This window comes from Panicum hallii, chromosome 2 (genome assembly GCF_002211085.1).
Source record: "Panicum hallii strain FIL2 chromosome 2, PHallii_v3.1, whole genome shotgun sequence".
NCBI lineage: Eukaryota > Viridiplantae > Streptophyta > Magnoliopsida > Poales > Poaceae > Panicum > Panicum hallii.
In genome coordinates, this window is record NC_038043.1 from 42,029,706 (window position 1) to 42,042,830 (window position 13,125).

The 13,125-nt window shown below is 45.6% G+C and overlaps 1 protein-coding gene across 2 annotated transcripts; it reads left to right on the forward strand.

Moving 5' to 3' along the window:
- The first annotated feature begins 7,221 nt into the window (after window positions 1–7,221).
- On the forward strand, window positions 7,222–12,211 carry LOC112883315 (probable plastidic glucose transporter 1). Of its 2 annotated transcripts, none has more exons than XM_025948596.1 (12): window positions 7,222–7,593; window positions 7,670–7,805; window positions 8,228–8,428; window positions 8,512–8,611; window positions 8,705–8,817; window positions 9,397–9,490; window positions 9,568–9,718; window positions 10,513–10,545; window positions 10,627–10,700; window positions 10,817–10,905; window positions 11,416–11,530; window positions 11,687–12,211. In XM_025948596.1, exons 1-12 carry the CDS (start codon window positions 7,371–7,373, stop codon window positions 11,882–11,884), a joined length of 1,527 nt encoding a protein of 508 aa, XP_025804381.1. In that variant the 5' UTR covers window positions 7,222–7,370; the 3' UTR covers window positions 11,885–12,211. The 2 variants fall into 2 exon arrangements, with proteins under 2 accessions (XP_025804381.1, XP_025804380.1); XM_025948595.1 differs by having other exon boundaries at window positions 10,399–10,545; window positions 11,687–12,200.
- Window positions 12,212–13,125: the final 914 nt, after the last annotated feature.

Sequence of the window (13,125 nt, forward strand, 5' to 3'; positions counted from 1 at the left end):
AAGGGGGTCCGGGCGGAAAACACTTGTGCCTCAGAGAGGCAACAAAAAAAAGTTACACCCCGGTTGGGGGTCCAGGGCCACCGGGCTCAACCCGCAGGGTACCACGAACAGATTGAACGGGTTCGACCCGCAAGGGAGCCCCTCGGGCCCCAGACCCACACCGCCAGCATGGGCAAAGAGAGGAAACTGTGGCTCAAAGGTACTTGTATTGTAAATTCGAAACGGCGAAGACCGCCCAAGCTTATAAGCTGGACGCACTCGCCTTGCGTTGGCGAGGTGGGACAAAATCCCCTCCCAACGCGCGCCTGAACAGCAACCATCTCGGGGGCCTCAAATGCGAGACGCGCGCTACCTACGGCTCGTCGCGCATATCATCATGCGCGACGCGCCGTAGATAACGCGTGTCGCGCATAAGCCCACGAACAGATTGAACGGGTGAGCCCTCGGGGCCCAGTCCCACACCAATGCGCGACGTGCCGTGGGTACGCGCGTCGCGCATTCCCCGGTTAGAACGCGACCCTCGGCCTTCTGGGACTTAGGTCAAATTTTCAAATCAGATACAACCGTTCTCTGCTCCCCGCCGCCGCGCCGTCGTCTCGCGCCGCCCGTCGTCGTTGAGCCAGACCGTCACTCCCTCGCGGCCGTCGTCCCCGGCCCCGCAGCGCCGCTCCGCGCTATCGGCGCCCCCGGGCCCGAGCTCCCGTCCCCGCGAGTGCCGCCGCCGTCGAGCCTTCCCCGAGCCGTCGCGCCGTCGTGCCCGGCCCGCGGCGCCGCCCCAAGCCACCGTAGCGTCGTCCACTGCCGCCGTAGGTGAGCTTTCCCCCTTTCTAATTAGTCACTGTTCATACCCTACATATGGATGTACCAGGGCAAGAAACATCTTCCATGGACACACATAGGGCCTGTTTGGATGAATGGGAAAGAGAAAGAGAAAGTGCAAAACTTTTGCTCTTTTGCACTTTTTTTGCACTTTTAGATCCAAACACCCCAAAGTGCAAAAGGGCAAATGCTACCGTAATTTTGCTAATTATGGATTAATTAGACTTAATAGATTCATCTCGTCATTTAGTCCTCATCTATGTAATTAGTTTTTTAATTAAACTATATTTAATACTTCTAATTAGCGTCCAAACATCTGATGTGACAGGAGCAAAAAATTTTACCATTTGCCCTTTTGCCATTTGGGGTGGATCCAAACACCCCCATAGTATGTTTTGCTACACAGAATTGAAATCAAATTATCAAGAGCAAAAAGAGACCAACCTAGCCAAATAAAAAAAAGAGCGGTTAATGACCAAAGATTGAGTCATATATTTCAAAAAATGGAGATTACTTTGCGAGAATATGTATCACTAAAGCATTAAGCATGTCTAGGCCTAGGTATGGGATTCATGCGGTTACTCTATGGTTGTATCTGATTCGGAGCGTTTACTCTATGGTTGTATCTGTTTTTTTTTTCTTTCTCATGTAGCACGATGTCCAGTGGTCCGGACAGTGTGCAGCAAGCTGCAGGCGATGAGGACAGTGTGCAGCAACCTACAGATGACAGAGCATCATCAGGACGGCCGGCACGGTCACAGTCAGGAGCTAGCACATCTGGTGCTGGCAGAAAGAAAAGGTCACAGACAAAGTGGCCATCAGATGTGAAAAGTTGTGGCCGGCTCAATTCTGAGGCAGCACCCGAAGAATCGTCAGTCTTGGTGAGATTAGCACGGGTTTGTGGCCTCACTGCCCGGCAAAGGGTGCCACTCACCTTGGAACATTTCGATGACTTGTCTTGGGACGACAAAAAGAGAATCTTCGAAAACAATATTCAACCCTATGTTGAATATCCGATAGAGTTGCACGATAAGGCTACGAAGCATGCTATGAAGATCATCTCTAAAGCCTGGAGGAGCTACAAGAACAAGTAAAGTGTTGTCACTTACTATTGTCATTTACTAACATTTTTTCATTATCTACTGTCACTTATGCAGATTTATTGTTTTGTCGTGCAGGCTTTTAAAGTGTTGGAAGAAGAAAGAGAACCCTTTTGACAAGTATGCGGACTTGACCAAAGAAGCCTGGGACGAGCTTGTTGAAAAGTGGAATACTCCCGAGTTCCAACAGTCAAGTGAGTATTTTCGGGGTCTCCGAGCGCGGAACGAGCTTGACCACCACCTTGGCTCAGCGGGATATGCTGGAAAGCAACGCAAGTGGGAGCAGGAGGATGAGATGCTGGCAGCGAGGGGCATTGAGAATCCCTATGAATCGTTTGAGGGACGGCTGGCACCATTTATGCGTGCTAGGTCAAAGCTCACGGAGGATGGCAATATCAATTTCTACAGCACGAGCGCTGAGGAAGTTGCTCAAAGGGCTTTGATGGAGAGCAGCCAAGGTTCAAATGAAGGAGTGAGGAAGTTTGATGCGCTCACCAGGGCTTTGGGAACCCGTGAGCAACGGGGCCGTGTCCGTGGTGTTTCCAGTCAGTTGACCTGGAAGGAGGGGTTCCCTGAACACAAAGGCAGATACCGGAAGCGGACTCGAGACTCCTCATCAAAGGTTGACATAGATGAGATCAAAAAGCAGGTGAAGATGGAGATGTTTGGAGAGTTGAAGACCATCTTCGAGTCTCAGGGATTGTCATTCCCTGATATGCCGGGGAGTACGATGAGTGAAGAGAGAAGGGACAGCTTCGCTTGTACTGCAGCGGGTGCTTCTCAGAGTAGAGGGACAGAGAGGGCAATTGTGCCTACATCAGTGGAGCCGGATACGATAGATGGCTTGGCTCGTCCGACCCGATGCAGTCTTCTCGTGCAGCTGGTCGGAGATTCGTCTTTCATGGAGGTCGGGAACGGGCTTGTGTATCCCGGTATGTCCCAGCTTGAAGGTGTCCAGGTCAGTGCATTGGTCTTTGCCTCTCTTTTCTTTTCTCCTATTTCTTTTTGTTTTTTTTTCTTTTGGTATGTACAACTTGCTTGAGATTTAAAGGCTTTGTTGTTGTTGTTGATGTTGTTGCAGGTCAGGGCTGATTGTGCTGTGGTCAAGATTGACTACGTGCATGAGTTTGCTAAGAATATCAAGCTAGAGGTGCCACCAGATGACATGACCACCACTTTGCGGGATGCAGTTGCGAGAAGGGTTCAGTGGCGGAGAGCTGGTATTCATATTGATCCAGCAGATGCAGATTCAGTACCGACCAGTCAACCTCAGCCACAGAGTGCTGCAGTGCCACCGACGTTTTCTGAGCCATGCCCACAGCTGCCGGATACACGGGAATCGTTATCGGAACCGCATCCTCCTGTCCCTACTCAGCCTCAGGTTACCCCCCCTCCACCTGTTCCGACAGAGCCAGCTACCGCTCCCAAGAAGCCAAGCAAGGCTAATCCTGTGAGGAAGAAGCAGAGTAGGCCGATGGCGACGAAGCGGGAGATCTCAGAGGGTAAGAAAAAGGTGGAGCGGATAAAACAACCGGTCACAAGGGCTTACACTTCTGAGAATCCAAAGTACAGGGTTGGAAAGGCCTTGCTTAGTGTCTCTGAGCTTCGGGCAGCAGGTCCATATTGTATGGACCTGCACAAGTACTACATGCAAAATGTCAATCAAGCTGAGGAAATCATGGTGTCATACGAAGAGCGGCACTTTCTGCAGCTTGAGGGCAACAGCAACATCTTTATTGTTGCCTGGAGCGATTTGTTCGACCTTTTCAACCTCGACGCTTTGGATCTTTCTCTCATTCGGTGCTTTGCATTGTAAGTCGATTAAGACTTGTTTCCATTTCAATGCATTTGATATACGTTCAACAATTTAAGTCGTTTCTATTTCAATTCATATGGATCGTGTAGGCACATGCAACAAGAGACAAGGCGTCGAACCGGAAAGAAGTGTGGGTACATTGACCCACAGCTGATGACGGTGACATTTATGCTGACAGCTAGAGATAGCTTGGTCAGGTGCGCACATGCAATAATTAAACTTGTTTTCATTTCAACTTGTAGCCACATGTAGTCACTTGTTTCCATTTAACACATGTAACCGCTTGTTTCCATTTCAACTTGGTTAGGTACATGGTGAAGTGCATGCGAGTACATGCTGACAAGGAGCACATTGTGGTGCCGTACAACCCAGGCAACCATTGGGTTACACTCATCATCAATGTCAGGAGCAAGCAAGTCTTCTACCTTGACTCGAGCATTCCATCAGATGAGTCGGGCGCGCCTCAGATACGTGATTATTCTCTAGTCATCTCAATCCTTGACGAGTAAGTTTGTTGTTTGCTTTAGTTTTTTATCATTTGCCCATTTCAGAAGCATTTGTAATATAACATCCGGATGTCTGTGTTTAGGTCTCTTGACAGGCATCTTAGGGACAAAGAAGGATACAAAGAGCAACGTCAAGCTGCGTTTACACATCACACCGCGTGGACGGTAACTACTATAACTAAATCGCTTTACTATTACGATGTTTTCTTGGTTCTAAGTGTCGCAAAATGCTAATTTCTATCTATCTTTGACATGTAGTGCACACGGCAACCCTCGGGTAACTCATGTGGGTTCTATGTTTGCCACAACATGCTTCTAGTTGCAGAGAAACCGGATTTCACGGTAAGAATTATCACGTGTTATAATTAAAAAAAATCTGTCTTCATCTTGTATTCTAACTGCTTGTAATTATATTTCGAAGGACGAAGATGATTATTTCAATCAAACGACGCTTGGTAACGTGAAGGATATCCGAGAGAGGCTAGCGGGATTCCTCATGATGGAGGTGGTCAACACAAAGGGGGAGTTCCATCCACAATAGCACGGCCCGCGACATTGAGCTAGATTGAGAGACTTGCTTTGCATGTACTCTATTGTTCTTATCGATCATTGTTGCTAATTGATTGTACATGTGTTATATAATACCATCTTTCCTTGTGTGTATCGCACTATGTGAATTGTATGGATGCGTGCGATGATTGCGGTGAATTCTGTGAATTGAAATCTTTTGCAGGTATTTGATTGCAGCTGCCAAATCCTGGCTAGTTCCAGGATGCAGCTGGGGAATAAAAAGGCCCCTGTTGGAGGTAGACTAATACAAGACACGCCTCGCTTGGGGCGCGACTCTCAATAGGCTCCCAGGGCCAGCTGTGTGAAGCCAAAGCGAGACGAGCCGTAAATGAGGCGCGTCTCCCATCTGTGACTAATGCGAGACCCGTCTAGCCTAAAGCTCGTCTCGCATTTGGCTCCCAGTGGCGCCTGTGTGAAGCCAAGGCGAGACGCGCTGTAAGTGAGGCGCGTCTCCCATCTGTGACTAATGCGAGACCAGGAGTGCCTGTGTGAAGCCAAGGCGAGACGCGCCGTAAATGAGGCGCGTCTCCCATCTTTGACTAATGCGAGACCCGCCTAGCCTAGAGCTCGTCTCGCATTTTGCTCCCAGGGAAGCCTGTGTGAAGCCAAGGCGAGACGCGCCGTAAGTGAGGCCCGTCTCTAATCTTAGACTAATGCGAGACCCGCCTAGCCTAGAGCGTGTCTTGCATTTGGCTCCCAGGGAAGCCTGTGTGAAGCCAAGGCGAGACGAGCCGTAAGTGAGGCGCGTCTTGCGTTTTGGTAATCTGAGACGCGCGTTAGGCGCGTCTCAGATTACTTTTTTATCTGCGACGCGGTAATGCGGGACGCGACACCTGCGCGTCTAGCATTTTGCCTAGGGCGCGTCTCAGATTAGGGCTTCTGGCGTAGTGGATCGCGGCGATCACACGCGTTACAACCTCCGTGGCCTCGAGGCCCTCCTCCTTCGCCCGCCATAGCATGGATGCCACGGTCTCCACGGCGCCGCTGTCCCTCGCGAACGCATTCTTGTCGTCACCATTTAGAAAAGTCCCGAGCTTCCGGAGGGGTCGACGTGGGGGTCAGCGACCCAGCGGAGGAGCTCAGCCGTGGGGGGCCGCGGTTGTGCTCGCCCCTGGGGGCGCACTTGGCAGGGATCGACGAGCGCCCCCGTTGTCGAGGTTTGCTGCTAAGGTTGGGATGAAGCAGTCATTTTGGAAAGAGGATGAGAAGTGGTTGGAGACGGTGGATAACGAGGGGTAAAATCGCCATAAAGAAAGGAGACGAACGGATTTTAACGCCATTACATTAGTTTTGGGATAAAATATAACGGCAACAGCAGGTAGGGATGAAAAATTACGATAATGGATGTTCTAAATTCTGATGGTATAAAAGAGATAATTTAAATTTTTGATGGCATTTAAGAAATTTACTCTGGATATATTTACCAAAGGTTGAATGCCTTTGGTTAGCCATCAACATAATCATACATAAGTGGTCAAGTGGAACATTGTCTGTAATCAAAATTTTGAAACCAACTTGTCAATCTCTCATCATAACTTGGTGTTGATACCAAAATTTGGTAAAATTCTTAGAGGATTCGGTCAAAAAAAGAAATCAATCAGCTGATGAAAGTTCATCCAAGATGGTATTGTAAAGACCATGATATAGCAGTTTAAATGTATCTATTAATTAAGTAGTGTCATTTGTTTTTCCTTTTACCTTTAGAAAAGTTTATGTCTTGTCCAATAAGGACCAGTATCCACCCATGGGTATAAATATGTACATTCGGGATCCTTGCAATTTATCTCTCAACTAATATAACACAACTTTCGGCGCATCACCACCCTCTTTTCTGAGGTTTTCATCACTGGCGGAACTTGACACCTGACGAAGGGGTAAGTCCTAAGTTCCGCTGGCATTGACAATTATATCGGCTATATTGGTGTTGTTTAAGGCTGCATCGTTTCGATGTTTTGAATTGCTCTTGTTCGCTTGATATATTTGCCTACCAGCTATCAATTCCTATCATATTTGTATCATATCTATAAGGTTGCAACTTTCAACCTCTGCTAGATCTGATAGAATCATGATTATATTGGTCTTGTTTGTTTAGATCTATCGTCTTATATCTTTTAAATCCGTCATATTGTTGTTAGCAGAAGATTGTTTTTTATGAAGGTACCGGATTAGGTCTCAATAACTGTTAGTTTCTTATATTGGTCTCGTATGAATGTTTACCGTATTTATATCTTGTTATAGCTGGATCGATCGGTTTGTAGCTTTAATTTATCCCTCTGCTAGCAACAAGCGTGATTTTGTATGGGAATTGGCGGCCCCAGGACCGGAGGGTCTGACACGTGTCGTGGTCCGGGTCACGAACCAGTCTATCAAATCGCACCGGGAAAAAAGATCAGCCGCGAACACGGGGCCCCTCCTCCTGCGCTTCCACCCGTTTCCACTTTCTACTCGCCGCGCTCCCTCGTCTGCGGTCTGCGCGACTGCGCGCCCGCCCGCCCGCCTTCCTTTGCCGGACGCGCCTGCCACCTGCTCGACGAATCACCCCCTTCCGTCCCCTCCGCGATGCCGCCCCCTCTCGCCGCCGCCGCGGCGCTGCTGGTCGTGCCCGTCTCCCCGGCGCCGTTGGTGCGGCTCGGGCCGTCCCGCCGCCCGCGCCCGACCGCGATCCGGGCCGCCGCGCTCCGCACACTGCCGCGGCGCCTCGAGCTCTGGCCACAGCGCCTCGCGGCGGCCGAGAGCACGCCGCCGCCGTCCTCCGCGCAGCCGGCGCCGGACTCCAGCTCAGGTGGGGTGGCCGCCTCGCTTGCTTGTGCCTGCTGGCGCTGATGGTGCTTGAAATGAGCGTTCGTTCCTCGCGACAGGTCTTGATGCGGGCTCCGGGGGTGGTGGCAGTGGTGGCGACGGAGGAGGCGGCAGCGCTGATCTCGGGTGGCTGAGGGTGTTCCCGCACGTGCTCACCGCGTCCATGGCCAATTTCCTCTTCGGCTACCACATTGGGTGCGTGCTCCTTCAATTCACCTGCAATTAAAGCAGTGCTCCCTTGCTTGAATCTGCCATTCGTGTCTCGGATTGGGAGTTATGTATCTTTGGTTAGCTATCTAAACGATCGTACAGTACTGGTGCTCATTCTGCCCACTGCTTGACATTAGAATCGAGCATGACTGTCCCCTAAGTGGCTAAATCTATGTCATCTGAGAAGAACTTCGATAGCAACATTTTCACTGTCACCTGCACTACTGGCTTAATATGGTGCGTTTTTACTGAAAGAACACGCCAATTGTATAATGTGAAAACTGAAAACTGACTTGGGAGATATCCTGAATTATATGTATTTGACTCTGGTGGACTGTGGCATGCAATGCATTTTACAGTTTTCTGTTAAGCATCCAACTGATGTCTGTTGCATGATATGGTTGCAGGGTCATGAATGGTCCAATAGAGGATATTGCGCAAGAGCTTGGTTTTCAAGGAAATCCCTTCCTCCAAGGTCTTGTGGTCAGCATATTCATTGTTGGTGCCTTTTTCGGGAGCCTAGGCTCATCTGCACTAGTTGATAAATTTGGTTGTAAAAGGACCCTTCAAATTGATAGTATTCCATTGATTATTGGGGCTCTTCTGAGGTATTTAGTCTCACTGTTACGGTGTTTCTGTTGACTATTGTAGTATGTAGGTATATTCTTTTACATATAAAGCAATCATACAGTGCGCAGGCAGATTCATTGGATGAGATACTTTTGGGAAGATTTCTTGTTGGCATTGGAATTGGTGTAAACACCGTTCTTGTTCCGCTATATATCTCTGAGGTACTTGCTATTTTTCGGAATTGATCATTGACATTATCCTTGTGATTGCTATCGCACAAGTTTTCAATTCACTCTTTACTCGCTCGATTCTAGGTTGCTCCAACAAAATATAGGGGTTCTTTGGGGACTCTTTGTCAAATTGGAACATGTTTAGGAATTATCGCTGCACTTTCCTTGGGGATACCTTCTGAAAATGATCCGCATTGGTGAGGCATCTCTCGTTGGCATTTCTGCATCTTAATGATGTAAGTCATCGTTTGATTAAATTTTCTGCTGTGCTATGCATGATTATGGAAAAATTAACAACCTACACACCAAAGAAGATGCATTACGTTTTCTTCGTGTAACTTCCATTGTATAGAAGAATAATACCAAGACATGTTAATAAAATCTTTAATGGCATATAAAGTGTATGTAACAGTTAATAAGTCAATTTTTTTTTGAAAGCTTAATAAGTCAAATTTCATATAGTTAACTAGTAAATACTGAGGTTCATCACATCGATTACACATTCTTCAATGTAAACTCTGTGAACTATTTTGAGCAGAAACAGTAGGTGAGACCCCCCTACTGTAGTAAATATGTTATGATATGTTAAAAAGAACTGTGCAAAAGAAGAGTCCAAAGAAAAAAAAAGAACAAAAAAGAGAGGACATGTACAATTAAGAGCAATTAAGTGAGACTGTCTAGCCAAGCCATGACTAGAGTTCTAGTATCTCTGCAAACTGTTTGCTGGTGAAATGCTCTGTATAAACAGATTACTGAAGGCATGTTTCTGTTCGTAGGTGGCGAACGATGCTTTATGCTGCATGCATACCTGGTTTTCTTATTGTTGTTGGAATGCAATTTGCTGTTGAGAGCCCACGCTGGCTTGCCAAGGTAACTTATGACTTAGTTTGGGGTACAATCTTGTTATTCAAGGTCATTTGTTTACATCAGAAAGCCATATCTTGTAGGTTGGAAGGTTTGATGATGCTAGAAAAGTTGTAGAGAGTCTTTGGGAACCTTCTGAAGTCAATAAGTCCATGGAAGAGATCAAAGCTGTTGTTGCAAATGACGATTCACAGTCCAGCTGGTCAGAACTTCTGGTGGAGCCCCACAATAGAGGTACTTCTATCTATCAGAATATGATTTTCTTTTTGGCACTGTACTCACTACTGCTTTCATGGAAACTAAAGGATATGATGCTTACGACCTAGATTCCTACGAGTTGTATGTCTATGCGCATGTTCATACATTTGCATGCATGTCCAGTTGGTTGTTGAACTGCTGATGCATGTCTGCTTGTACCCTGAGACATTCATTTGATGTATTCATACTTTAACAGCCTTGTACCTGATGGTTTGTTATCTGGAGCACTAAATTTACTGAAGAAGTCTGAGATGTGATGTAGTATGCAAGACATTTATGTTTTGCACCACCAGGTCTACATAATCTCTGCACTTTTTATATAAATAGTGAGTTAGAGCTTATCTCCCATGGATCTGCAGAAATGAACCCAGGTTCCCCAATACTTCTGTGCACTATTTCTGCCGAGTTGCGATGGGTTGCTCATGCATTTATGTGACTTTTCTACAGCAAACAAGCAAGCTTTGTTCCTTTTATGTGGCCAAATAAGCTTCCCTATTGTTCGTCCTCTTCTGTGTGCCACCTGAAAAAAAAAATCTGAAACACAGAAACCTTTGTAATTTCTGTACTTGAGGCACAGAGTCCTTAAAATATTGGTAGCTTATATTATTGTAATTCTCTTCATGCGGTCAGGAACTTAGTTGTTATTGTATATGCAGTTGCATTGATTGGAGGGTCCCTTTTCTTTCTGCAACAGTTTGCTGGAATAAATGGTGTTCTTTACTTTTCATCATTAACATTCCGTGATGTTGGTATTACAAGTGGTGCTTTAGCGAGCTTATATGTTGGAATAACCAACTTTGGAGGTGAGTAAACTTGTTTGTCATGTTTTATGTTCTATGGTGACTTTTTCATAAACTCATGAACCATATTTTTTTGGATATTAGGGGCACTTGTTGCTTCAAATTTAATGGATAAGCAAGGGCGAAAAAAACTTTTGATAGGAAGCTATCTTGGAATGGTACACACTATGTAGCCTTCTCTTATGTGCTATCTCAAAGTTTTGATACTGTGATAACTATCTTTTACGCCTCAGCAAAGTCTCCGCATTTAATTTATTTTTTGTTCTTTCTGCAGGCATTCGCAATGTTCCTTATAGTATATGGTATCAGCTTCCCCGTTGATGAAGGAGTTGCCCACAGCTTGTCAATTACTGGAACTCTTTTGTATGCACTTTCACTTCCTATTTTCTCTTGCAAATTCTTAGACTTAAATCCACTAGAGATGATATGTTATTGCCAGGAGATTTAAAGTTTGAGGGGCAAACACTTGTTGCAGTATAATAACTTGATGGAGCTTTATAAAAGACATTATTTTGCATATTCAGTGTGATTCTATTCTTGATGGAGGCTACTGAAGACAGTGCTGTGTATAATTTCTATTTTCCATTTACCAGAAGGCTTTCTTGACATTTGGGGAAATTACATCTGTTGGATTTCTCAATGTACAGAAGCCATTTAACTTCTTATGGATAATTGTAGTATTTGACTATTTTCTATCATATTCTCTGCATCATGATGTGATAAAAAAATTAATTGCATATAGTTATGGATCTTTCACCTTGTTAGTTTGCATTGAAATGTACATCAGAATGCTGCTTAGAAATTTCTCTTGCTCATAATGGGTTAGGATTTAGGAATCCTTTTAGTTACCAGAATTTATGTTGACAATTGCAGGTACATTTTCACTTTTGCCCTTGGCGCTGGGCCAGTTACAGGTATCATTATACCAGAGCTGAGCAGTGCTCGTACACGATCAAAAGTTATGGGCTTCAGCTTCACTGTACATTGGGTATGTACTTTCTAACCCTATACACCACCTCAAAACAAACTACTTTTGTAGTAGTTTGCATACGTTCAACATTTTTACTTGATATAGAAAATGTTTTTTAACAGTTCTTTGTTGTCTAGAACTGTAGCCTTAACTTATGGGTTAAATTGCTTTCAGATATGCAATTTTCTTGTGGGACTATATTTTCTGGAGCTTGTGAACAAGTTTGGGGTTGGAGCAGTCTATGCAGGTTTCGGTGGGGTTTCCTTGCTTACAGCCCTTTTCGCTTATAATTTCATAGTTGAAACAAAAGGACGCTCTCTTGAGGAAATTGAGATGTCTTTGAGCCCAGCTACTCCTGGCAAGCGGGAGTGAAACATGTTCATCCATTCAGTTATGTGACAATAACTGAACTGTGCAGCTGCCTGGAGGAATTAGAGCGAAGGGGTACACATTCAATCCCAGGCAGTTAGGTATCTATTGACCTAACCTGTGTACATGTAATAGCCCAATAGGCTAGTGGCTATGTAAAAGTGTTTTCCCGTCAGTCTTCAGCAGTAGCAGTTTATTGCGAATGACTTCCCCGTCTGTAGCGATGCTTGTGTATACAAAGATCGGTTGTGCTTTTGGTAAACCTAATGTACTATGTAAATAAAGGAAAACAAGGTGCACGGTAGTTTCTGTTGTTGCATGAGCGGTTAATTTGGAATCTATGTATCTTGTCCTGCGTGATTAAGATTCGTCATTGCAGAGCACTTCAAATTCGAGTATGCAACTTGTGAGCTGCAAAGTAACATATTTACGAGAGACTGTGCCATAGCCACTAGTTCGTGGTCAGCAAAACCTTGCCCAATAGCGTCACCTCTCTCTCATCGATCGCAAACAGGGAGGGCAACCACTCAACCTGTGCATCTTGTGCTGAATGTTAGGCGGAGAAGGAACAAATGTCAACCAACGCGGGGCACTGCTTTCAGCTCAGTCGCTTTATTTGATCTGTGGGGCTTCGCCACACAAGGAACTCATGGCTGTGGGCTGTGGCACACCCTGTCCCAGATATTCTTGCTTCTGTTTTGTGGTCTCAAACTAGAGGAGCAAAAAATTTCCAGGTCAAATGAGATAATTTTCTCCATGTATTTTGTGCCCATCTTCAATCCCCTTTGATATATGAATCTTTTGCAAAGTTTAGGTCCAAAGAACAGTGATGTCGAAATAGGGAGAAAGAAACACTTCATCTTGACTTCTGAACATTGATTAGTCCATGATCTCGACGTTGCAACTATTGGACAGTCTTTGTTTTTGTGAAGATGCTTTTAGTTCGTGTTCTCGGTAGCTTTGGACTTCTGTATCCACAGCGTTCATACTTGTGTGTGACCTTGGTTCTAACAAGTGGCGGAGCTAGATCATAAGTCAAGAGTGGACCATCAGTACTAATCTGTTGCTCAATATGTTTATTTAAAAAATTTTAAGCACCAATTAGTAGTTGGTTAACGGATTTTGCAATCGGGGGGGGGGGGGGGGGGGGGGGGTGTTCGTCACAAATATGTAACTGCTATTGATATATCGTTCTAATTTGAATCGTGCACTTGAATGGTAGACAACATTAAGCAAAGCTAATA

Coding starts and splice junctions, on each gene's coding strand:
- LOC112883315 (XM_025948595.1), top strand. CDS start 7,371: ATGCCGCCCCCTCTCGCCGCCGCCGCGGCGCTGCTGGTCGTGCCCGTC. Junction 8,612..8,704: donor TTCCGCTATATATCTCTGAG/GTACTTGCTATT, acceptor GCTCGATTCTAG/GTTGCTCCAACAAAATATAG. Junction 8,818..9,396: donor TCTGAAAATGATCCGCATTG/GTGAGGCATCTC, acceptor TTCTGTTCGTAG/GTGGCGAACGATGCTTTATG.